General features: G+C 36.3%; 1 protein-coding gene across 2 annotated transcripts in view; it reads right to left on the minus strand.

Moving 5' to 3' along the window:
• Positions 1 to 27,282, minus strand: part of MYSM1 (Myb like, SWIRM and MPN domains 1) — a 41,207-nt gene continuing 13,925 nt past the window's right edge. Inside the window, exons 8-20 of one of the 2 annotated variants that reach the window (XM_067726323.1) lie at positions 25,891 to 26,663; positions 22,006 to 22,136; positions 20,788 to 20,891; positions 19,456 to 19,533; positions 17,961 to 18,049; positions 14,532 to 14,586; positions 14,129 to 14,179; positions 13,333 to 13,407; positions 12,521 to 12,709; positions 11,704 to 11,752; positions 7,307 to 7,412; positions 7,071 to 7,128; positions 1 to 5,134 (exon numbers count right to left, since the gene is read on the minus strand). In XM_067726323.1, the coding sequence (XP_067582424.1) occupies positions 4,967 to 5,134; positions 7,071 to 7,128; positions 7,307 to 7,412; positions 11,704 to 11,752; positions 12,521 to 12,709; positions 13,333 to 13,407; positions 14,129 to 14,179; positions 14,532 to 14,586; positions 17,961 to 18,049; positions 19,456 to 19,533; positions 20,788 to 20,891; positions 22,006 to 22,136; positions 25,891 to 26,663 (1,926 nt within the window). In that variant the 3' untranslated portion in view covers positions 1 to 4,966. Of the gene's footprint in view, positions 5,135 to 7,070; positions 7,129 to 7,306; positions 7,413 to 11,703; positions 11,837 to 12,520; positions 12,710 to 13,332; positions 13,408 to 14,128; positions 14,180 to 14,531; positions 14,587 to 17,960; positions 18,050 to 19,455; positions 19,534 to 20,787; positions 20,892 to 22,005; positions 22,137 to 25,890; positions 26,664 to 27,282 lie in introns of both variants that reach the window. The other variant, XM_067726322.1, reaches the window with a different exon arrangement.

A 27,282-nucleotide genomic window follows, 5' to 3' on the forward strand; every position in this document is an offset into this window, starting at 1 on the left:
TCATTTTGAAGAAAAGCTTTAATAATTGTACAAACATTAATATTTACAATATTCTTTATTACAGATATAGACAACATGGCATATTTAAAAGCACAAAATAGTTGAAATCATTATATCTTATTACAGAACATTCCAAAATTCAAACTAATAAAGAAATCCATAAACACTGATAACATCTGGGGAAAACAAGAGCAACAGGTTTACCAATAATCATAGTAAACTTATACATAATACACAATTTACACATCAAATCCACAAATTTAAAGATATATATGACCTATCTATTTAAATCATGCTACAATCTAAATACTATTTTATAATCCATAGGTTGAAACAAATGTTCTGTGGTAACCTATGAAACAGGAATACAAACTATAAAATCATAATTAACATACTTCTTAATTCCTAAGAGAGTACCCCAGGAAACCTCAAAGACGGCAGATCAGGCATTTTTTGCTGAAATTAAAGTTCTTATGAATATATTCATAAATATAGTCAAAGGTATAAAAATAAAACAACCCAGATACCATGAGTTCATTTTACCTGTTCAAATTTAGTTTGGTATAGAGCCCCTGGCATAATCACAGCTTCTCTGGGATATTCTGACTTTCTCCTGACTTAGGGGGGATGACATATTTATTCTTTGCCTTGCTCCAGAAAGGATTTAAGGTAGCTTAAAAGATAAGATTTAGAAAATACCAGAAAGCACAAATTATAGGTTAAATGAAAAAACAAAGAGTTTGGGGGAACAGCACACATAAAACCATTTAAGAAAAGGTCAGGAATTAAGCTAAAGTATATTACATTATTCTCCACAGTGATTTTCTGGAAATATTTCAAAATGTGGTATTAATTTGTAAGAAAACTATTAAACCACTGGTAAATTGGAGATGCAGATCAAATTTCTTTGTTAAATTTTGTATTAACCCTGATGAAACAGATGATGTTACAAATGTATGTGCTTTTCTCTTCGTGCTTGTGAGAAAAAAGTTTTCCTAAATGTCATAATCTGTGACTCTATAGATTTAGTGCCTAGCTCTGGGTAGAGAAGAGTGTAGGTAAAAAAAAAAAAAAAAAAAAAAACCCACAACATTTGGGTACCCTGACTTAATTTCTACTGAGAAACCCACCAACTGGATGCTTGTTGATGACCTGAGGATGGTAGCTACCTTCCGGGTGGCCAGGTGTCCTATGGCTCTTTTGTAGGGACAGAACAAAGCATCAGTTCTAGGGCCTCCTGACTGCATCAGTTCCTCCAGGTCCTCCAGCTCACTTCATTAGGACCCAGCAAGACAAAGAAGAAGGTAAACTGAAGAGCAGGAAGCCCACTCAGGTTGGCATGCTGAGACCACAGCCTCCTCTGCTGCCCAGATGGTCTGCATGTCACAGCCCTTGCCCCAGTCCTTTGGGGGAGGAAAGTTATGAAGAGAGGGCTGGGGCAGCATTAGTCAGCTTCTGGGAAATATGAATGGGTTTGTTCAACTCTATTCTTCAGGCCCTGCTTTCAACACATGACAATGAAGGATCTTGTACCTATACACTGTCAGGTAAGAAGTGAGGGAGTGAGGATGAAAATAAAGGGCTTGAGGGAAATGCAGGAAGAAAAGACGGCAGGACATGTGGCATGAGTTTCAAAACTATTGATTAAGAATAGAATAAAATATCTACCTGAAAACTGAAGTTAGCCACAGCGGCCTATCGTTCTTTGGGGGATGAATGGTCCCAAGTAACACTCCTGAATTTTGGTCACATCAGTAAAGAACAAAGTTCAAGTCTATGGATCTAAAGCTGCAGATATTGCAATGTTCTTGGCTGTGTGGCAAAGCTCCTCTAGGGTTTGTGAGGTGGGCTTATAGGGGAGAGGGTAGTGACTGCCATTTTCCCAATAGCACCCTTCAGAGTATAGGCAGGGCCAACTTATCTATTACGCACCAGGTCTCAGGCCCATAATACATTTAGAGGCCCCCCAAAATGTTTTAATTTCTTTTAAATTCATAAGAAAAAAACCAAACTTTTAGATTTAAGGATGTGTTTATATATAAAATTCATTTTATACAAATGCAACTGTAACATTAATTTCTAATTTTTTATGCAAGAAGAGGCCTAAGAAGGCAAAAGTGTCTAAGGCCTATGAAAATCATAAAGCTGCTTTGAGGGCCAATGGTTCAAGGCTAAAATTACAGAGGGGTAAGGAGAGTCTGATCTTGTGGGTCTTATTCCACTGATTTTTCTTTTTTTGAATGTTACTTTGGGATTAGATTTTTAAGAGTGCTAGGTCAAATACGAGTGAAGTATTTGTGTCAATTTCCACCAGGCAAGCTGGAAAAGGAAAATAAATTAAGCTCATTATTTTATTGTCACTGTGCAAAAGAAAGAACCAAATCAGGATGAAGAGACTTGGATGTTTTCAAGTCCCATCTTCACTCTGTAAACATTACTAGAGGTAGGTTTCCCTCTGAGACCCTGCCTCCTAAACTTCCTGCATTACACTGCCACCCTCAGCCCTAGACTTCCTCTGTGCTTCTCCAGGCCTGGCTCCTACTGCCCTCAGCAGGCCAAGGTTGGCAGTGACATGAATGTGGGCACCTGTAGTTACAAAAATGTTTTAAGAATATGATGAGAAAAAAAAAAAAAACAATGAATGAGGAAGGAGGGGAGGAAGATATCAGATTTTAATGTAAAATTACATGATGCAAAAAAAAAAAATGGGGAAAGATTTATACCAAAATGTTAACTGTGCTCTCTGCTTTTTAAAAAGTATTTTCTCATAAATGTATTCTATCATGAGAAAAAAAAGTATTATTTTAAAAACTGTTCTCTCAAAGCTCTAAACCCTGAATATTACCACCTTTGAGAGCTCCTCACAGTATGGCTTAGGTTACTAAATGTGGTGAACCACTAGCATGCAGAGGACCCAGACTGAGAACAGAACTTTTATCAATTTCCACTATTTTCCAACCCCAATTCATCAATATTACTGGGAAATGTCAAGCAAGAAAGCTAACTAATACCACTTTCTAGGATCTGTTCCTGATACAACGAAGAAAGTATGTCAAAAGGAGGGGTAGAAAGGAACAAATCACTACCCTTTTACAGAATCACAGACTTTCTGCCCTTGAATTATAGGTGAAGATTCTGAGGTCCAGAAGTTTATGTGATCTTACCACTGCCACACAACAAAGCTGGTAAAAGAATTAGGGTAAGAACTCAGGTTTCCTGATTCTTGGTCTATAGCTCTAATAAGCCCAGTCCCAAAAGTAACTGCTTTGTAAGTTATGTTTCACCGTTTATCCTAAATACATATAGAAAAATGGAAAATACTACCATTTTTCTTTAAAAACATTCATTAATTTGGGAACTGTAACATCTCAAAATACAAGCTCCAGGTGGGTAAGTCCAACAATCAGAGTGAATCATAAGATTTTAGACCTGAAAGGATGCAGGGTAGATAATTTAGACCTCGGTTACACATGAATTTAGGCCCAGAGAAGGTAAACTATATCCCTCAAATCACAAGGTTGAGTCAAGACCCAGGTCATCTAAAACTGGCTCACTGCTCCTTCCAATACTGACTTATTTTCCTTGGATGTTCATTAAACCAAAAAAGGTAAAAATACAGAATCATATGCAGATTAGAAGTAATAAAACTGATATTAATAAGACTGCTTGGGAAAAGGACATAAGTCAATTCTTTAGTTAACAGAATTAAACTAAAATCTATCAGAATAAATCAGGCAGCATCACTACTAACTTCCATTTGAAAACAAATTTAAATGTAAATCACAATTTTTAGTTTTATTGTTGTTTGAAGATGATGCAAGACCTTTCAATGTCTCAGGCTCATGCATTTGAAAATAAATTCTAAATGTTTGCAATTCTCTGGAGCAGGGTTTGGAAGATAATGGCCAGCAACCTGTTTTCTGTGAGGCTCATGAGCTAAGAATGGTTTTATGTTTTTAAAGCGCTGTTAAAAAACATAAAGAAGAATGTCTGATAGAGATGGTGTGTAGCCTGCAAAGCCTAAGTTACTGACTAATTGCCCCTTTACATAAAAAGTCCACTGATCCCTGACCTGGATTCAGCAAGTATATGAAACGGGGCAGAATACATAGTATGTCCTGGAAGGATTTTTTGTTTTTAAAATTAAGTCTGATTTATTTAAGCTTTATTGTAATCTGCCTCTTTTTCCTCATAGCAGGTAGTAGGGAAAAAAAAAAAGTCTAGTTTAAGAGTTACGATTACCTGTGTTCTAGTTAACCGAGCCTTTATCACACAAATGAACATAAGTGGACCTATAGTTGAAGCTTATTATGTTATGTATCTGAAATCCATACAAAATGTTTCAGCTGAGAAAATGGCATATCCTATAGTAGTGTTGTTATACAATAAAATGGAAGCAAATATCTGTAATTAAAAAACTGGTAATTTGATTCTCTCCTTTAGATCTCCTGTCTTGAAGATTTTTCTCCTGATGCCTCCCCTGTCCTCCCACAGCATGTCCTTAGATTCATTAAACCAGCAGTTCTCAACCATGTTAATTACGCTGTGACCACCCACCCGTATCTCATTTGCAACCATAAACAAGCCTCACCAAAACACATGAAAAGAATGGAAGTGCTCCTCACGAGACAGGAGATAGCAAAACTGGAATGACTAGTTCAGGGGGAAATAAAAATCTGAGACACAGTGCACTTATCAATCTGAAGACAGCAGGGAGGCTGCCCTTCAGTCCACACCCTGCTGACCAGGCCGAGGAGGACTAAGCGCCACATATGAAAACAAGTCCCAGTCCATACCTCTTTCTTGTCACATGGTTTATGTGGCAAAATTTGGATTTCGTGAACTAGCACACACACACAAAAAATCAAAGCTGTACCACTATTAACTAAATTACAATAATTTCAAGGCTATAACTCTGAAAGTACGGTCTACTGTGTCGCGGTTAAGACGTCTTACTTTAAAATAGTCACGTTAACAGCGCCTTTGGCTCCACAGCACACTTCTCTTCGGCCACTCCATTCTCTGGCTGGCTTTTGTAATTGGAAAGGAATAAATTTTCTATTTGAGTCAAGAATTCTTCAGCAATGAAGCAATTGGCCACTTTGCTCAGAGTTTTCCTCAGACACTCCAAAAGCTAGTTGAAAAGGAAAGTTTTATATTTAAACACAAAAAGTGGTGAGAAGAGGGTTTGCATCACTATCACTATTTTATCCCTTTCCAAATCTCCCATTTTCTAATGCTTAAACGAGAAACATTCTCCTTAAAGGTGATTGAGGATAGACATGTGTTTAATAACTGTACAGCTGAAGTGCAGGAAGCCATTGCTGAGGAATGCTTAGCAAAGCTTGTCCTGAGCCCAGCTCAACAGAAGCAGCACATTCTTCAGTCTGCTACAAATTGTTTGTGGAACTTCTATGGGTTCCCAGGACCCCAGGCACCTCCCAACTGCTGTCCATGTCCTCATCTGCCCTCACCCCACCCCCATCCTGGGGCAGCGCCTCTCCCCACAGCGGCCTTAAATCTAGGTATGTTAGTCCAGCACCTCCTTAGTGAGTAATTCTTTGAGACTGGGGGGTGGTGTGGCACCAGGCCTGCCTCTTGCAGGGCCTGGAGCCGGGCCTCTGACTGGCATTTGTCCAGGCCCAGGTGCCAGGAGAGCTGCACTGTGGCCTCCAGAAAGGGTACCAGAAAAGGGTGAGGGCTCTTGTCCCCCAGCAGCTGTAGGGCCTTCTCACAGCGTGCCCAGGACTCCCCGGGGTCCTCCAGCTCCTGGTGGCACACAGCCAGCCCCACCAGGGTCAGCAGAGGGCAGTCTGGGCCCGAGGGGACACCCAGCTGGGCCTGCAGCTGCCAGGCGTTGGCCCAGAGTGCCAGGGACTCGCAGTAGAGGCCAGAGGAGGTGAGGTGCAGTTCCTTTCTGATTTTATATAAGGAGATAAAACTGAAATTGCATGTATGATGCTTTCTACTTTGGACAAACTTGTGACTTTGCTTCTGTTTTTAGTAGTTTTATTTACAAAGCCATGCATCCTATGGGATAAAAATCTATGGACATAAAAATACAGGATTCTACCATTTCAAAAATAGGATGATGGAGTCTATCATCCTAGTCTATGTGCATATTAATCTTCCAACAGAGCAAAGAAAAAGTGGCTGTAATAGGAGGGGGTAAAAAATATTAAAAAGAGGGACTTCCCTGGTGGCACAGTGGTTAAGAATCCGCCTGCCAATGCAGGGGACATGGGTTCGATCCCTGGTCCCAGGAGATCCCACGAACAACTAAGCCTGAGAGCCACAACTACTGAGCCCGCGTGCCACACTACTGAAGGCTGCATGCTCTAGGGCCCGCATGCTGCAACCACTGAAGCCCGCCCACCTAGAGCCCGTGCTCCACGACAAGAGAAGCCACTGCAATAAGAAGCCCGTGCACTGCAGTAAGAGTAGCCCCGGCTCGCTGCAACCAGAGAAAGCCCATGTGCAGCAATGAAGACCCAACGCAGCCAAAAAAAAAAAAAAAAAAAAAAATTAAAAAGAAATTTAAAAATTTTCTATTCCCAAACTGTTACCAAAGGAAAAAAAGACCAATGTTGCCAATCTTACTGAAATTCATTATACTCACAGAAACAAAACTAGAAGTGAAATAAAATAATTCAAGACTCTTTTTTCCTACCAGAAAGTTAAGTAAAATGACCATTTAAATTAAATTGTTAGATATATACTACCGTTTTTAAAAATGATCAATTGTTAAAGCTAAATGGAAACATGGCACTTTTGAATTTAATAAAATAAGAAAAATGTTCTCCATTGTGTACAATAATAATGTGCTAAGAAATTTATCAGACAACATGGACAAATTTTTTCTAAAACAGCATCATTTCTATATGCAAGCATGGGTGCCAAAACATATTACTAATTATCTCCTAGAAATTAATTTTACAAAGGAAAAAGCAATAAAGGAAATACACAGAAAAGCGTATCCACAAAGCTTTAGGCATCATGGGAAAACACATCAAGATGAATAGCTTTAGAATCTGTGAGCAATGAAACCAATTAAAGTGAAGGCAGCTTACTTTCTGCAAACAAGTCAGGTCAGAATCCCGGCGAAAGATTTTATCCATGGGGACACTGCTGTTGGAAGAAATATGAAAACAAACCAATGAAACAAATACTATAAACGAATCAGTTTTGTAATAAACTATCACTGATGCCATACATCACAATTTTATATTTAACTTGGGTTTTCCCTAAAATGTGATTTAATGAGAAACACTGCAGATGTGCAACCATCTCAAACCACAGTACATACCTCCGGGATAGCCTGTATTTTTCTATTATCCATTTTGTCTTTTCAAGCACTAATCCCCACCGAGGTTCTTCTAACATCTGTTGTACTTCAAATTTATAAGGTAAACCTAGAAAAGCATAAAGCAGCACATTTTTACATTTTACATTTTCTTAAATCTCCAATCTCCTTTTAATTACTTAAAATTCCCTTCCGTGTTTTCATAACCGCAGCTTGGCAGACCAGCTAAACAGCACGTTAAACATAGTGGGCATTCATTAAATATGCACTGCCTGGCTGAACTTGGTTCATCAAGTATATTAATGCCAAGCAATTAATAAAGAAAAGTAAAAGTGCCATTTGCACGACAATTCTATACAAGGAACTGTGACAGGTAAGATGATCACATAATTTATCATCCAAACCAAGACACTTTCGGAGTGAAAGCTGGCACTATTAATAATTGTGCCAGAACCACAGGCTTAAATTGGGACTGACCTAGGCAAACCAAGATATATTCCATCCCAGTGATTTTTTTTTTTTAAACACATGTTATCAAGCTTACAGCACTGCTATAAGGTAGGTAGCATTATTCCTATTTAACAGATAAAACTGAGGCTGAGATAGGTTGAATAAGCTCTTTCCACTAGTAAAGCAAAGAGCTTGGATTTCAAATCCCACCAGGCTTGCCCGACTTCTGAGCCCACATTCATTCCACCTCCCTCTACACGCTGATCTAAGACTAGACAGGGGCTAGGTTTAATTCTGGAGAGGCAGTAACTGCACTTGAGTCATGCTAAACTCTGGAGGAAACAAGTCCAAGGGGTAGACATCATGTACGTAAGTCAGAAAGGAAAAAATACCAAAAGATGAGCCTACTTAGACATTTCTCACATATCTTTCAAAATCTCCATGTAATTGTATTTGCAGTATATTAAAGGCTCAGCTGATTCATTACCAAAGGCCAATACCATAATAATAATAACACTTATATAATGCTTACTATGTGCCAGGCTTTATGCTTTTTATATAGATGTAAGGCCAGTTACATAAACTAGCTACCAGTGTTGTCCCCAATGTTTTTTTTTTTTTTTGACGAGGACACTGAGCCACAGAAAGGTTAGTTATTAAATAACCTGTTCTTGGACATATCTAATTAGTAAGAGGTAGAGCCAGGATTTGAACCCAGGCAGTCTGGCTCGAGTTTATGTTCTTAATGTTTACATTATACCGCCTATCAACTTGCATTTTTGCCATCGTAGGCTTTTCGAGTAAACAAAATGTCAGCAAATCAGAAGGTATTAGGGAAGGTATTAAGAAAAAAATCATAATTCTACTTCCACACAATACAAGCATAACTTGTCAATGTGCCCTAAAAAGGCTTTTTTCTCCCCATTTTTTTTCAGGTGTATGGAAGGAGAGAAAGGAACAGCAAGCCTGATGATAACTGACCTTTTTTCATTTCTCAATTCTCTTCCATTTCATTTTCCCCCTCCAGGAACTTAAGAAGAGTGACACATTATAGTACATAAGCTATTACACAAACTCCGTCTGTGATAACAATCATTTACTTGATATGTTTTGATTACCTACTAAGCACAGACAATAGCTATGATCATAACTACCTATTTTAGACCTATTATTTACTAAGCACTGTACATACATTACTGACAGCCTCTACAACCTCCTGTAAGCAAGTTAATAATATTTTCTCATTTTACAGATTTGGCAAATGAGAATGAGAGGGATTAAGTAACCTGCCCAAGGTAAAATAACTAATAAATATCAGAGTTGGGATCTGAATCCAGGTAAGCAACTCCTACTCTTAATGAAAGTAAAAAATGAGACTAAAAGAGAGGTAAATAAACACATACATTTTCAGTCTGTGCTCATAAAAAAAACATGAAAATACACACACACACACAACACGTCATACATCTCTATTTGGTATTAAGAACATCTTCTAAGTTAAAAAAACGGCACTAAAACCAGTAAAAAATTTCTTTTTGTACTGATTATTTTTTGATATGCTTATTATTTTTTTAATTGAGGTATAGTTAATTTACAATGTTGTGTTATTTTCAAGTGTATAGCAAAGTGATTCAATTATACATATATGTACTGATTGTTTTTATTCACTAAAGTGTCAGAATAAAACGAATCACTAAGTATATTTCTGGCCTATTACAAATAGAGAAAATGATTAACCATTAGACATACTGTAAAGATAGGACTTGGGTACACACCTACTAGAGGGGGAAAAAAAGAATGAATCAATGAATGAACAAATAAATAAGTAAAGGATCCAGTTCAAAGTACTGTAACACAAGGTATCCCAGGGCTTCTAGGAAATTTTAATTCTTGAACCAGAAGGTTTCCAAGAAGAACAAAGAGAAGAACCGAGGATTAAGACCTAACAAGCAGTGTTAACAATGGTCAAGTCATGTAAGAGGCAGCTCTGCCCAAGAGAACTTTCTGCAATGATGATAATGTGGAATACTTGTGTGTTGTGACAGTAGCTTATGTGAGAATCCAGCACTGTGCCCGCTAATCTTTCAGGTGATTCTTTCCCATTTGGGGTAGTCTGTTCACACACAGGCATCGGTCTTTATCTTGCTAAATAATAAATTTGAACCTTCTACAAATCTTTGGAGTCTGCTCTCTAGGCAGCTTTCTGCTCTCTGGTACAATGTCTTGCAAATTTAGTTGCCCTGGTCTCCTTGCTCTTACCTCCATCACCTCAACTCAGGGTCTGCTAGGCTCTGGATGGGTTTCCGCCTTGTGCCACACCTGGAAGTTCTTTTAAGTCAATAAGCTAGGTTAACTTGGGCTCACTTTGTTTCCCATCTCTCAGGAATCATATTCTTTCACCGTCTGATGTTATATCCTAAATACCACTGTTCTCTATATTTTGTCCAGTTTTTTGGTTGTTTCAGACAGGTCCTTGTTACTTCATTTTGGCCAGCAGTAGGATTCTAGGAACTGAATTTTAAACTTCATTTAATTCTAATTAATTTAAACAGTCACACATAGCCACATGTGACTGTATTAGACAGCATCAGAGTAGAGGCTCACTCCCCAAATCTAGCAGAATGTGACAGTAAGACACGGTTTAAATTGAGAACAAGTTCATTGTGATTCTTCCTTTTGTTAACTTTTTGTAAAATCATACTGGCGTAAAGAATGATGTATACATGTGATATGTTCAAAATGGGCATTTTGGACTAAAGTTAATGTCAATACTATTCATTCAACAAAAACCTATAGAGCACTGACCACTCCTTAGGTGTAAGGCAACTGATTAGGTACTACAGGAGATACAAAGAAGACAGAGTTCCTGCTCTTTGGGGCTCACAATTTAGTGAGACAGGCTAAATAAATAAATTATATTAAAACACGAAAGCAACCACGAAGGCAGGAAACAAATGTTGCAGGTGCACGAAGCATAGAGCAACTAATAGTAAATGACATGAGGGGTGGCAGTGCTGGGGTCTTTATCAAAGAGGGTATTTTTGTGACATTATTAAGAGAGGGTATCTGAGTGACATTATTAAGAATGAAGAAATTAATTTGTTAAACATTCATTTAGTGCCTACTTTATGCTGGGCCCTGTGCTAGAAACTGAGAATAGAAAAATGAGTACAATATCATATCTACCTTCAAGGGGCTCATGAGCTAATGGGGAAGAGTAAAATGTAGAGTGACAGTATCCAGAGAGGACAGTCAACTAGAGCAGTGGTATTAAGGACGAAAAGAGAGTATCCTAGAGACGTAATTGTTTCCTCTAATCTTTTCCTTCCATCCACACTCGCTTCTTACACTCCCCTACTTTTCCTAGTCTGCTACACTAATTCTCTATCCAGCCAGTTGACTGAACAGCAGTGGACATAAATCCCAAAGGAACCAAGTCATATGATGGGCTAAACCAACCAAATTCTTTCTTGAGAGAGACAGATATAAAAATAGTTAGGCACTGTTGAGCCTAAACTGGGAGATCATGGATAGCTAGTGGTAGGGTGGTCATTATTCTTCATTATTATTATTTTTTCATTTGAATGTCATTGCAGAGAAAGCCAATCTGCATTTATCAAGAATTTTCAAGAGAACAGAAGAGACTTTGTCTGTTTTGCTTACTGCAATGTCTCCAGGACCTAATACACACACACTGCTTGGCCATAAGCTTTCTCTACATTGTAATGTTTTTGCCCAGTGGCCATGGTAACACAGTGGGAACTTTAATGCAGAAGGAAATCATAAAAGGAAAGAGGGTGGCTGCACTACATGGTATGCAAACAGTGATTCCCTAGTTGAGGACAAAAACTTTTCCATCAAATTGCTTTCAACAGGTATAAATTCTGTGATTTGTAAGATTCAAAAAAAAAATGAAAGTAGAAGTAGGATTGTTTTTGTTGAAAACTTACGATAAGAGCCATCTGGGCTAATTTCATCACTTATAACCAGGCAGGTAATCTGAGAATAAGGTAAAGGATTATTTCTATTATAAGGACTAACAATCATTCCAATGAACTTTGCACCGCCTCTGGAGAAGTAACTCTACAATTTAAAAAAAAGTATAATTAGTTTCAACCACATAAATTTAAAACTCAGTATTTACCCACACCAACATTTTAAACATCCAACAGAGGAAAACGGAATGCAAAAGTACTTCACTTCCAAACAGCAACTAAATTTATTCCATACCCTAAAATCTTCAGGCCAAAACATGTCCAACCCAACCTGAACAGATTCTTTTTTTAAAGATCACCCTTAAAAAGATCACCTGGCCTGCAAAATCTATATTTGCCATGAATGCATTTACAAATTATATTCACTAGCCCCTCAGCTGTAATCTTTATCTATATGGTAATAATTTACAAACAGCTGCCTACAGCAGAAACATCCAGATATCAAACATAAAATTGCAGAATAAAACAAAACTCTGTTTTTTCCAGAGGTGCAAAATATATTATATTTCCAATTATTTCAATTGTACCCAGTCCCTGTCTTAGTTATCTCCTTCATTTTTAAAGGCTCTGGGGGGAATTATCACTGTTACTTTGATGTCTTGTTTATATTAAACAGAATAGCTAATTTTCTAAGTGTTTAAATAAACATGTATTACTCTTGTAATCACTTTGCTAGAAATGTTAAACGTGTATTTATTTAACAGAAAACAACGAGAGGGGAGAAAATATGCAATCATTTACAGACTACATACAAAAAGACCTATAAACACACCTGGTATTTGGCTTGAGTGTCAATATCTCGTAAGGAAGGATTAGGATCAAAGGCAGGATGAGAATGATACCATCCAATAACACTATAGCCCCTGACAGCCAAGGTTTCCGAGGCTTGTGTTTGTGAGACGGGATCCATCTCACACTGTAGTCCTGTACTCAGACTGTTACACGGTTCTGCTGCACAGACCTATAAAGGATTAATCCTTAAATGATTATACTGAAATCTTGTTAATTCTACTGTTTCAGTCCTTTCATACACAGATACAGAAACTTTTAAAAGCCAAGCCTTTTATCTGTCTATATAATAGGCAGCCTTTAACTTGCAAACGAATTACTCTCCAAAAGTGTGATTGTATGCAAGGAACTCAAAATCCATTTTCCTACTCAAGACAAGTTACGGGTTAGTCTCCCAGGTCGGCCTGTATAGTATCTGTTTAAACACAGTCTTTTGATGACCCCTATTACTTATGATAATAATTTCTAGCAAAATGATGTATACCAAGTTTCAATTATAAGGTTATCGCATGCTTCCTGGTCTCTGGCCTCTTAGGAGTTGAAGCTTTTAATTGGCAAAGGCAATGAAGAACTGAGGCCTGGTAATGTTCCCTCTTTCTCAGTGGTAAAAGGAAACAGGTGCTCAATATATGGAATGTTCAGTCACCTCTGGGAATATATAACTGTCCACATTTGCATATTCTCATTTATATCACAGATAAGGTTTATATGTTAATTATACACACTGAAATCTATAAAAATATTTGGTATGGCAGCAGGGCTAAATAATTTTAAAAATTTTAAGAGAAAACTTACCTCAACTATCTTATCAACTTCTGAGTATCTTCCTCCTAACAGACCAATCACTTCTGCCATAGAAACATGAGCATGCTAAAAGAAATACAAGGTAAGACTTAGCCCAAACATACAAACCAAACCCACCTGACCAAAAAATCAGAATAAATCTCACTTATCATAGAAGAGTCATTTACAAGTACGGTAATTATGCTTCTCTAAAATGAAATAGCATAGTAGAGGAACCAGATGCTAGGCTCAGCACACAGAGACTTAAGATTTTAGACCTATCTGTACTGCCAGCTGAGAGGCTTTGAACCAAACATTGAAACACTCCAAGATGCCATTTTTTTCATTTACAAAATGAAGATACCATTTGCTCCGCCTACTGGGAAAGGTATCATAAGGATACAAAGTAAAAATCACTCTGGGTCCTTCTATAGAAAACACCATAAACACACACAACCATTGGAGATCTCTGTAGTTTAGTGCAAAACAAGGAGTCTCCAAATTATAAGAGTTGTGCTTTGTTGCAGTTATCTAGAAGGCAGCAGACAACAATACTAGGAAATTAAAATCGGGTTAATGATGATAAACAGTCTGCAAAAACTCACATTAATTTATTTTCTCTAAAATATGGAAACATGCAATTGTTTGGCTTTTCTCCAAAAGAAAAGACTTATTTTTTAGATTCCTTGTAAAGGAGGATAGTTAAGATCCAAAATACACGTCTTCCATACTCTCTCTTATGCCTGCAATAAAAATACACAAGAATAGAAATCAGAATAACTAAGTAAACACAATATAATATCCTTACCAAATCCATTATTAAAAGTGCTTCTGAAGCCACTTTCACCTGAAATGGCTCCTGAAATATAAAAAAAAAAAAAAAAAAAAAATGGGGGAGCATAAAAATAGAGATTTTTTCTTCCTATCGGAATGCCCACCCTTTTCTCCTTTATCTATCACACCAAGTTCTCACCACCAACCAAGGCTCAGCACAAATCAGACTTTTAAAGAAATACATGTACAATTCAAAGCCCTAGCATGCAGAAATTCTTTTCTCATTTTCCATCTGTATCACTCATCTGACCTTCAGTGTACCCTGCCTTATCCAACCTTTCTTATACACATGCCTTGCACACACAGAGAAAGAAGAAATATTTCATGTCTGAGAGGAGGGTATTATTTACGGTCATTCAGTGATGAATAAGTAGTACCTGCTTTTCTTCACTGAAAAAATTACAAGGTATCAGTTGGAAGGGATCGAATGAGCTGGAAAAGGAAAAAGAAAAAAAAAATCATTCCTAATATAATTTCAATAACATAATCAGGAAAATAACATTCATTTACAAATTTGAAAATGTGTACCAATAATCTAAACCTAAATTCTGTCTAAGTGAAAAAAATATTAAACTAGGAGAACTTCTTGTGATACAACCCTTTTGAAAGAAGCACTTTTCTTTCGGACTTGATTAAATATTTGGGGAACAACATAACCTTTGGGAAAAAGTAGTTTTGTTGTCTTAATTTCTTTTAACACCCAACGAGGAGAACATTATAAATGGCCAGACATGTGTCCTACACTGAAAGTAGGTTTCAAAAGTTCAATGAAAACCTAAACCTGACATAAGATAGGAAACAAAGTTCAAGAAAGATGGAAGTTTCTCAGAAACACCTCTGTCAGTACAATGTGTTCAGCAGAGTAGGGACTCAGTAAGTATTTGTTGAATGAATAAATGACAAACAGTTCTGTTAAAGAAATTAATGGATATCAAAAGTTCTACGATAAACTCATCTTTTAAAATGAAAAAGTATAAAAGATGGAAAGAGGGACGCCTAAGCAAGGCTAGATACAAAAGCATGTGCAAATTTGAGAGAAATATTAGAAAGCCTTTGGCCAATAAAGAATTGAGGTTTGAGAAAAATATTTAAAGTGTTTTTAGGCTACAGTCAGAGAAAACAAACAGTGAATATGTTCATTTTAACAACTGGAAAAGAGCAGAACTATTTAGTTCCTATTCTACCAGACACTTAGTGCTAGGAGATCAGACACTTTGTTTTGCTGAATACTGTATTGCAAGTACCTAGAACAGTGCTTGACACACAGTAGGCATTCAAAAAGTGTTTGCTGAATGAGGAAGATCTTCAAGTTAGAAAGTGCTTAGTCAATGCAAATAAAAAGAAATGAAAGGTCAAGATAGATGAGAAAATAGAAAGAAAGCATATGCATCCCAGAGCACTTTGAAGAACCATCATGTGAAACCACCATCAACCCTTTTTGAGGAACCACAGAGAATGAAAAAATTATTGGAGGACTAGGAATAGGCAATTATTGGGTCTGTTTTCAAAACACAAAAAAAGAAGCAGAGGAATTAAATGTTGAGTATCAGGAAAATTCTAGAAAAGGTTATTAAACAGCTGATTTGTGAGCCTTTAGCAAGTGAAGAGGTGACTACTAAGAACAATAATGGGTTCATGAAAATATGTCATGACAGGTACGCCTAAATTTCATTTTTGATAGGAATGATCTGCTAGAAACTAGCAGACTCATAAAGACTCAAATATACTGTTACTAAATGTAAGCAAGACATCTGCTATGATTATTCTTCTGCATAAGATGAAGAAATAGAGTTAATTGTGCTAATATATAGCTCATTGAACAATGATGTCTGAGGTTTACATTTATCTCAGTTAAACATTTTAATCAGTGATCAATGATAGAAAAGGCAAGCTTATTGAAATGTTGATTCAAAGCTACGAAGAAAAGTGGATCTGGATTCAAAAAGGTCCTCACAAACTGGAAGAATGACTTGAAATTACAGTAAGTATGTCTCACATTTAGATCCAGAAAATCAAATGTGTGGATACTAGATGAGGAGTCCTAGCTTATGGACAACTGTATTTTCTTACATAGTTAATCTCATTTAATTTATTCTCACAACTCTAAGTTTTGATTTTAATTTTAGAGAGGTGATATATAATGTAATGGTTAGGAGTATGGATTCTTAAGCCTTAATGCCTGGGTTAAATCACAACACCACCATTAACAAGCATGGGCAAGTCACACAACCTCTTTGTGCCTCTCAGTTTCCTCATCTATAAAATGGGAATGATTACATTAACTACTTCATAGGGTTGTTATGAGGATTAAATGAGTTAATATATATGAAGTGCTTAAAACATAGCCAACAGTGTTAGCTATTATAGATATTATTTTATAAATGAGGACCCAAGGCTTATAAAGGCTTTGTGTAACTTACCCAGGGACATACAACTGGTTGAGTATTAGGGCTCTTTCCATTGAAAATAACCAAGTGGCATTCCTGGATGTCTTGTTTTAAAGGGACGCCGACAAAACTATAGTCTAGGGCTTCCCTGGTGGCGCAGTAGTTGAGAGTCCGCCTGCCAATGCAGGGCACACGGGTTTGTGCCCCGGTCCGGGAAGATCCCACATGCCGCGGAGCGGCTGGGCCCGTGAGCCATGGCCGCTGAGCCTGCGTGTCCGGAGCCTGTGCTCCACAACGGGAGAGGCCACAGCAGTGAGAGGCCCGGGTACCACAAAAAAAACCAACCAAACAAACAAACAAAAACCCCCCCCCAAAACTATAGTGTATTTCATGGGTCATCTGCAAGAAGTGAGGGTCTACAAAATCAAGGCATTTAACTTATTTGGTGACCCTTAATGTTACAAGTTAAATATTTTAAATTATTAAAGAAAAAACCTAACATTCAGCATCAATCAAAGAGAGAATTAGTCATTTCATGAGGTTACCTGTTCATAATGTCTAGAAGTTAAATGACCACCTGTCACAAACAAGGCCCCCTTACAACATACGTTGGATCCTATATTCACTGAACATGAACAAATTAACACTTTTGCTCAAGGTCTCCGAAATTAAAAATTTCAGTAGTTTTTTTTAAAAATTTATTTATTTTATTATTTTATTTTATTTATTTATTGTTTCTGGCTGTGTTGGGTCTTCGCTGCTATGCGCAGGCTTTTCTCTGGTTGCGGCGAGCAGGGGCTACTCTTCATTGTGGTGCACAGGCTTCTCACTGTGGTGGCTTCTCTTGTTGCAGAGCACGGGCTCTAGGTGCGCGGGCTTCAGTAGTTGTGGCACGCAGGCTCAGTAGTTGTGGCTCGTGGGTTCTAGAGTGCAGGCTCAGTAGTTGTGGCACACAGGTTTAGCTGCTCCTCGGCATGCGGGATCTTCCCGGACCAGGGATCGAACCCATGTCCCTTGCACTGGCAGGCAGATTCCGGATTCTCAACCACTGCACCACCAGGGAAGCCCCTTCAGCAGTATTTTTTTTTTTTTCTGGTGGTACGCGGGCCTCTCACTGTTGTGGCCTCTCCCTTTGCGGAGCACAGACTCCGGACGTGCAGGCTCAGCGGCCGTGGCTCACAGGCCCAGCCACTCTGCGGCATGTGGGATCTTCCCGGACCAGGGCACGAACCTGCGTTCCCTGCATCGGCAGGCAGACTCTCAACCACTGCGCCACGAGGGAAGCCCCAGCAGTATTTTTAAACTTAATGTGGACAATGTAATGTTGCAATATCAGATATCCCTTCCATACATTTTCTAATCATTTGTGATAAGTTTAAAAAAAACAAAAAATCACACTTATATAATGTCACACTATACCTTTTTGTTGGCCTTGGCACTTTTGAAGATTTACCAGGTTTGCATTTTTCCTCTTCTCTTCTTCTTGCCAACTCCTCAGCAGAGAGATGCTAAAAAAAAAAAAAAAATACCATTTGATCAAAGAGTCCATCAACCACTGAGAGGGAAAGTTAATAAAGAGACAAAACAGCATAAAGCTAAAGAGCACAGACTCGGCAGCACCCTGGCCAAGTTACTGAAGCTTTCTGTGTTTCAGTTTTCCTCACCTTTAAAATGAGAACCATAATAGTAATAATAACAATGTCATGATGTTATTGTGAAGATTAAATGAGTTAATGTTTCGAAAATATTGACAATAATGTCTGACACAGTAAGTCCTTTATAAATATAAAATAAAATAATTCTCTTTCATTTCATTTCTATTACCAATCTTATATTCCAGCCCTTATGAACTATGTACCTTTTCCAGAATATATCTGGTATTTTCCTATGTCTGTACCTTTGCTTATGCCTCTCCTTCAGCTTGGGGTTGCCTCATCCACATTTCCACATTTTGAGATTCTCCTGCTCATCCTTCAAGTCACAGATGAAAAATCACATCTTCTGTGAAACCTTCCCTGATCACACCCTTTGGGAGGAACTTATATTTCTTGGGACCAATCTCATGGAATTTACCATAGGTTTTACCTTTCCTACTAGAAATGTAAGTTCCTGGTAGGCAGGAACCATGTGTTACTAATTGTTTTGCCTAGAATAATGCTCAGATGTGAGGCTGGGTGCAGGGAATGGGGAAGAGAAGGAAGAGAACTAACATTTACTGAGTACCTGGTGTATGCAAAGGCTTACTGAGTACCGAGTATTAGGACCTTCATACATTTTATTTCACTTAATTCTCACAACAATCTTTGAGGGAGATGTTATTATCCACACTTCATAAATAAAGCCCTGAGATTCGGTACAGTTACCCAAGGTAACAAAGCGAGTAAGTACACATTCACATATTATTTCCATTTGACTGCACTGGTTGTTCACAAACAAATTATATATGCACAGAACACACGCGCACACATACACACATACACTCACTGCCTATGTTTCTTTTTAGGAGCATAATTTTTGTTAGTAGAAATAATACTTTAACGTTTGTAATTCAATTTACGTCTAATGCATGGGACGATATTTTAACCGGTATATCAGAACATCATTCAATGACTTTACTGAAATGAACAGGGCACAACTCCCTGGCACCTTGGCAGATATTCCAGAGCTAGAGACCAGAATATAGAGACCGATAATCAAAGTTCTGAAAATTAGTCAAACTCCTAGTTAACCGTACCATCAGTGCCTTCTTTGTTGTTTACTGATGACTTCTAGGCAAACAAATTAACATGGGAAAGAGACATATATATACACACACACACATAAAACAAGGGTAATATATGTGACATTAAGATATACAAATGTATACTGACAAAACAACTTTCACTTTTGAGTCACCTGAAGGGATCAAAGTTACCTCAAACGTTTGTCCTTCTAAGTCTTTTGCATCACACCAATTTCCCCACGGGTCTCGGACCCTACGTCTCCTTGTGCGCTGTGATGAAATTAAAAATAAAGCAAAAGGTCACAAAATTAGCTTGGACAAATCACAGCACATTAATACACAAAACCAAAATGATAATTTTCTAAAATTCAATTTCTCCATTAAAATACTGTAATACCTGATCAGCAATGCCTGACTATATTTTATTAATTTACATTGAATAGTTAGCACTCTGCTCAGAAATAAATCAGTGATGATTTTCTAAATTTCATTTCAATTTCTCTTTAGTTTTCATTTCCTTTCACCATTTGGGAGTTACAACTCTAGGACAAGAATATTTTTTAGGACCAAAAAGAATCACCATGAAAATGACTGTGTGGTAGAAAACTTGCAAGAACACACAGCCAGAGGTATAATATTGAAAACTAGAAGCAAAATAATTATATCTCAGGCTTAGGAAAAGATTGCCTAGTTAATACAAATAGTAAAAAATTATAAAGTTGGTTGACTGGATTAGTAATATCCAGTTTTGCAAACATCAGTACTGAAGCCTTTAAAATGGACTGGCTGCCAGAAGCCAGTGTATGACTAGCACCACCTCCAGCAACTGTATATGAAAACACCCTTTCTTAAAAAAATAAACTAGGTAGAAATGGTTTACAGCCTAAACACTGAGAAAAATACCTACTCTATCATCTATACTTTTTCCATTTATCTTACCTATTACCAATTTAACCTATTTTATCACTAAAGTCAACAAGACCACAATATGACTCTGCCTTTTAGGAGACTTGTTGGATCACTTATTTTCAAAATAAGACGCATGCATTTTAAGATACTATAAAACTCACTAACGTCAAGAATTAAAAAATAAAGGCTAAAATATTTTGAATGGCACTTCTACAAAGCTAAATCTTACGGTAAGAATTTTCAGCAAACAAAAAACAAATGAAAGAGAAAAAAGAGCTAAACTGTACAGTTTTAAAAGATATATTTAAAAAAAAGATATATTAGATACAGAAATCAAAACAAAGCAGTCTAAGACCACTTTAGCGAAACATCATGCTTCTGTGTGAAGTCTGTGTGTGAATTTTTAAATTTTGGGGGTTTGTTTTTTGCCTCATAAATCAACATGAAACTGAATGGAAACCAAAAAAGTGAATGGCTTGGGTGAAATAAAAGCGAAAACATGTTCTTCTACTAGATTGCCATTTGTTAAACAGGGGAAGAGAAGTAGGCATATCTTTCTTAACAGGGTAAGGAGCAATCAGGAAAGATCATTCAGTGAGAGAAGGGACTGCTTACCATAGATTGCAGACGCTGGGCAAGTTGGTACGCTTCTACTGTGTCTTTTCTGTCTCTGATTCGTACTTTATCAACTGGTTGTGGCCTGTTATATACAGCCTGTTCTATTGGAATCCAGGAAAAACAAAACAATCTATTATTTTGTGGAACTCATTTGTTAAATAGGAAGGCACATCTATACTATTAATTATAAGCCAATATCTAAGTTTTTAAAAAAATATGAGCTTATTTCCACAATACACATTTGATGTGCTACTTGGTAGTTCTCACATAAAAGTATGCTGTTATTATAAGGCAATCGCAATAAAATGAAACATTTAGGAAATGGGTCATTTGTTTAATTTCTGATTAAATGAGTGCTAAGCCCACTTTGTTAACTTTGCAAGTCTAATACAGTAAACATGATTTCATTTTTCTTTTAGTGGCTAAGGAAGGTATGACACCTTAGTTTTCCTGTAAAGCCAGTCCTAAACAAGGATGGGCAAACAAGGATGCTGAAATGGAGGACAGATCCCAGGGCAGACTATAAATTCTCTCTCTACATGAAATGAAATAATCTCTGACAGGAAGTTTTCTGGTTGTCTTTCCATAGACACAGAATACAGAATATACTCCTCTCAAACTATGGGTTACAAGCTTCTAATTAACTTATCACTTTGCAACTATAGTTATTATCTTTCTTCAAAATTGTCATGTTAATTCAATAAAAGGGAGGAATACATTTAAAAATATGCTTAAATTTGAGAAAAACTAGGGTGAAAGAAACTTTCTACCACGAAAAATATTTTGGCACTTTTATTACATTTAAGTGTAGAGGTTCATAAATTATTTTCTTTATTTAAACACTGCTAGACAGTATTTCTAGCATTAACACAGTATTTCCAAATCAAATGGGCTTTGATTGGACTTTTCATAAAATTACTTTTACTTGACAAAGAACTGCATCCTTAAATCATTTCTACCAGTTAGACTGAATATTCTTCCTTTAAAAGCATACCACCAATTTTCAATGTAGGTTAAAAGGAAATATAGTTTATCAACAGAAATCTGTTTCAAAACAAAATCTCAATAATACATTTATTCTATAACGTTATAGCATCTTTCTGTATTCTATATCTATAATAAGTCTAACTTGAATTCTAACTATCAAAGAAATTAATGGGTGCTATAAGGATAAAAAATGTCGAGTAAAAGATGTTGTTGGGTTTTTATTTTTACCACATCCAAAATTGATTGCTCCTATCAACTCGAGGTATGTATGAATCCGTCCAATACAATTAACATCCCCACAGTTCTTCAGGCCAGGACGTACTGAGGTCTTATTTAAGTATTTCGGTTTGCATATCTCCCTAAGAGATGGAAGTACAATTATTTTGGATAAATAAAAACATAAAAGAAGATTTCTGGGGGAAACTTTTAATATTTGAAATATTTTAAAAATGTACCCCCTCTCAATATGTAATGTGTACAGACAACGTTAATACATAATACCCAAGTGTACTTTCTTTTCTGAAATAAAATATCTTTCAATGATACAGTAACTTACAAGTATAGTGTGAGTTTTACAAGTATCATTTCTTCCCCAATATTAAATTCAATAGATTTCACTTATCCCAGGACTCTGAAGTTAGAGCGTTATTTATCTACAGATCCAAATGCAAGCCTGAATCTTTGAATAAAAAGGGTATATTCATAATATATTGAAAATATTTAGTATTAGACACTCTAATTTTTAATAAATTGCTTAGGTTCTTTTACTTTGCTGGACAACATCTTTTAATTACAAGCTACCTTGTAAATGCTTGAAAGTTTTATATTAGTTTTTAATCATTATGCTAGTAAATATTAAGTGCTCTCAGTGGAAAACAGAAACAGATACTACAGGGCATTCTAAAGGAATCAAGAAACGCACAAAGACTATGAAAGAAATAAGGTTTCCATAACAAAACACATATTTACTAAATATACTTAATGTACCATGTTAGATGGTACAACATAAAGTTTAAGTAACAGAGAACTTAATAACAGTAACAATTACTGAGTGCTTATAACAGATACTGTACTAAGGGTTATATACAACTCTACAAAGCAGATTTTATCATTCTTATTTTAGAGGAAAGGAAACAAGTAGGTGAGAGGGATTAAAGCACTGACTTAAGAAACTGACAAGATTCAAACACAGACTTTATAAACCAAGTATTCAGATATATCATATAACATAGGTATTTCTTAATCAATCTTTATTCTACAAATATTTATTTTGTGTCGTATACACCAGGCACTGTTCTAGGCACTAAGGATACAGAGATGAATCTGAAGTTCCTGAACTTACAGACCTTACATTCTAATAGTCAATAAATTAATGAATAATATATACTATGTTGTCAGGTAGCAGTATGTGCTAGGAAGACACAGTAAGAAGGATAAGGGGATAGAAATATGTACAGACTATTTTAGGTAGGGTGTTTAGGGAAGGCCTAAGCAGAAACCAAATTGAAAATCATAAATTCTATAGAATTTCAGGGAGGGTAAAAAGTAATCTGTGATGTGGGAGGGTATCAGAAGTTCCATCACAAAGGTGAGATTTCAGTGTATCTTGAAAGAAAAGTAAACAAACTGTGCAAATGAAGGCAAGAAAGCTGGAATGGGCATGGCATACCCAGCTATCAAAAAACTATACGAATCTATAAACTGTATTGGTCTAATTAAAGATTATCCAAATTGAAAGGCTTTAAACAAAGAGCTTAGTACTAGTACAGCACTGAACAAATAGTAAGGCCTCTACAAATATCTGTTTATGATATAATGATGATTCACTCTTTCAATCTGCCTTTGTATTCCAAGCATTGTTCTAAGCACTAGGGACGTAACAATGAACAATGAACATGGAGCCTACATTATCATGGGGGGTTGGGGAGAGAGGAGACAACACACAAATAAAAATATAATATTTTCAGTGGTAATAAGTTCTATAAGATACATAAAATGCAGGGTTAGAGAATGAGAGGGAGGAGATATGTGAGTTACTATAGACACAGGGTGGTCAGAGAAAGCCTCTAATTTCCCTTGAGCAGAACTGAAATAGAAGAGGAAGCAAGATTTACCAAGATCTGGCGGTGGGGCGGGGGGGGGGGCGGGGGGAACATGCAAGGCAGCATGAAAAGTCAGTCAAGGCCCAGAGTTGAAAGTGTGAAAATAATGGGTCAAGACTGCAGTCTCTGGAATCACCTTCACCTAATGTGACCTGGAACAAGTTCCTTTTCCTCTCTGAACCTCATTTTGCTCATCTGTAAAATGAGGACAAGGCTGTCAAGAGGACTAGAGATGACTTAAATACAATGCATTGCATTTGGTAAGTATTCAATAATGATACTGATTACTATTCTAAAAAAATATTCCCCTAAACAGGAAGTTAACTGCAAAGGATCTTTTAGCAACAAACAAATCTAGCAGGACTTTTTTTATCTTTAAAACTTTAACTCTTCTATTTTTTTTAATACTGCCTCTAGTCTCTAAACACTCTCTTCTATTTGTGAAGAGAATAGGTTTGAGTTCCTGTTCAAAACATTCCTTTTTGCTTTCACACTGTTTGGCTAAATCATCATACTGAAACAGCAATATTTAACTGGTTTCATGAACTAAGGCAAATGACGTTAGGAAATTACTGCCATATAATTTATGCTATCCATATAAATTATTCTGCCTCATAAATCCAAAATTCAAAGTAACAAATGAAATTTGATTACAGTAACATTAACTAGTCACTGATAATTTATAGACACTTTTGAGTTAGTCATTATTTTGAAGCACTTTTATTTTGGCCATTCATGCTCTTATTTCCAAAAAAAAAATTAGATACCAACAGAGATTTAATTTAATTTGTCTTTTTTAATAGTGTGAATTAGGCAATGTGGAATAATGGAAAGAGTGATTTACAGAGTTGAGACTTGCACTGAAGTCCTTCTTTTGTCAGCAGCTGGTCTGTATAATTCAAGGCGGCTCCCTAAACCTCTCCTGACCTCAAGATCATTCTATCAAATAGAGAAAATACCACCTGCCTATTTTACAAGATTGTTGTGAGGAATCAGATGACAGAGAAAAGCTTTCTGTAAACTATAAAACACTATACAAATGTCAGGAGTGGTTCCTCATAGGTATTCTTTACTTTGATACCACCCTTACCTAGAATTTTCCTAACCTCAACCATTTGCAAGATAAACGAGAGTCAAGAACAAGAAAAAATTCTTTCTTTTAGAATAGGGCTATCTTTAGATTTCAAAATACTTAATATTGTGTGGGTAAAATGAAAGTTACTAATTTAGTAAGCCTGGTTGTTTTCCTTTGGTAATCTTCCTAGGTTACAGCAGAAGCCCTCTGTAAAGATGGCTCTATACAATTCTGTAGCTCCTAAAGCAATAAAAATTATGCATGTTTGATGATGTCTTAATTAAACTATTATGAAAAATGCAAATAACTTTCAGAGCACTTAAGCTAATAAGGTGGGAAGTTTTTGGTTTGTTCCCCATCCCTGAGTAAATAATTCAAATAAAAGGCACTGAAAATTTAGAGTGTAAACTTAATATATCAAAAAATTCCTATATCCTGATGAAGGAATTATTAACACATTATGTCACAAGTTCAAAGTTGAAAGCATTTAAGGCAGCTATTTAGAATGGTTTCTGAAATCTAGCCACATTTAATGATACTATCCTGTCACCAAGGTTTCCTCTCCTTGTACCTCAAAGTACATCATAAACTAAGACATTCTCCCCCTTTTCCCATGCAGTTAGTGTTTTCTATATCTTCCTAACATTGTCCTAAGAAACCGCTTCTTAAGGCAATCATCTATCCCTTTTCTTCTAGGACCACAGACTCTTAAAGAACAGACAGATGGGTTAAGATAGCTATAGATGACAATATTTACCAAAACTTTCAAAAGATTTCATTATGAGAAATTGTAAGTTTTGCCTATTGAAATATATAATATGTTACAGCTCTCTGGAACACTAGGAATATAAAATACTAAATTCTGCATAGGCCTAAGTAAATACTCTAGAGTATCATAAGCTTTAAACCAGCACCAAAAATACAATTTTTCCTTACCACTGGTCCAAAATATAATTCCGAATTTTCAAATAGCGTTCTGGAGTTTTAGCTTGGCGTCCCTCAAAAAACTCAGGAATTGCTTGTTTTTCTTCCTCTTGAATGATATTTCTATCAATTTCTATTTCTTGTTCTGGTGGCTTAAGCTCTTCTTCCTCATGGCTCTCCTCCTCCATTTGGCAGGAAGAATGAAAAAGCAATTCATTATCACTCAAGTCTTTGTGAACTTCACAAGGCTCTGGAGAAGGTAACTGCCTAGCATCATCTATTATTCCATTTCCATCATGCTTATTACAGTTTTTCATCAGTTTTTTCCATTTCTGATCATATAATTCAACTGATTTTTGGTCACTGGTGGTGTGATTTTCAGTCCAAAATGTATTTCCTGAGCTTGAAAGTGTTTCCTTCTCACCTTGCTTTATATTCTGAAGATACTCCTTGGAAGATTTAGAAATGGGATCTTCCTGGCTGTCAGAAGCAATGAATTCTCCTTTACTGGTTTCATGACTTTTATTTTTAGAGATATCTAATAAGAGATCACTGCTAAGATTCTTTTGGGGAGCTTGAAAAGTCAACTCATCTGCCTCATCTGTGATGTCTACTTCTTCATCATCAGATAACTTTTCAATTTTTACAGCATTCCAGTTGGGATCAGCACGACCCCTTAAACCTGATGGTGTCCATGCCTTTGTGCCTTCAGCTTCATTTTTCATCTGAAAACCACTGCTGTTTTTCTGATTTGCTGTTTCCTTCTCTGGACCATCTGATTTTACCTTATTAAAAATCAAGATAAAACCTCCATAATATTAGCATTTTAAAATGTAATCACTGGCACAAAAAAATAGGATAGATACAAAATTATTAAACTGAGTACACGTCAATGGTATATTATACCTTTACTATTCTTTTCTTTGAAGGGTTTACAACTGCATTTTAAATGTAAAAGATCATCATTTCAAATTTCCATAAATATATTTGACTCATTCATGGTCTGGTGATTTTTATTAATCAAATAATCATGACTTACTATTCAATACTTAATTTTCAATATTAAGTTTAAAACAGGAATCTGGCTCAGATCAGCCATAAAGAATGAACCAAACAACCGTCATACAAGGTATTCTCTAAGATATTTGTAAAGGCTTATTTCTCAGAATGTCTGATACCTCAGCTGATCATTTTTTATAATGCTAAAAAATCCTTTAGTTAAAGGAGTCTATCTCACATATCTTCACTTAGTAAATTAAAATCATCTTTTATTTAAATACAAAGACAATAGAAACAAACTGGTTTTTGCAGGTTCATTTAATGTAGCTCCAATATTATAGAACTTATAATTTAAGGCATGAAATTATCTATCATATCTGCTATTATAAACATAAATATCTTGTA

Source organism: Pseudorca crassidens, chromosome 2 (assembly GCF_039906515.1).
Source record: "Pseudorca crassidens isolate mPseCra1 chromosome 2, mPseCra1.hap1, whole genome shotgun sequence".
Taxonomy (NCBI): domain Eukaryota; kingdom Metazoa; phylum Chordata; class Mammalia; order Artiodactyla; family Delphinidae; genus Pseudorca; species Pseudorca crassidens.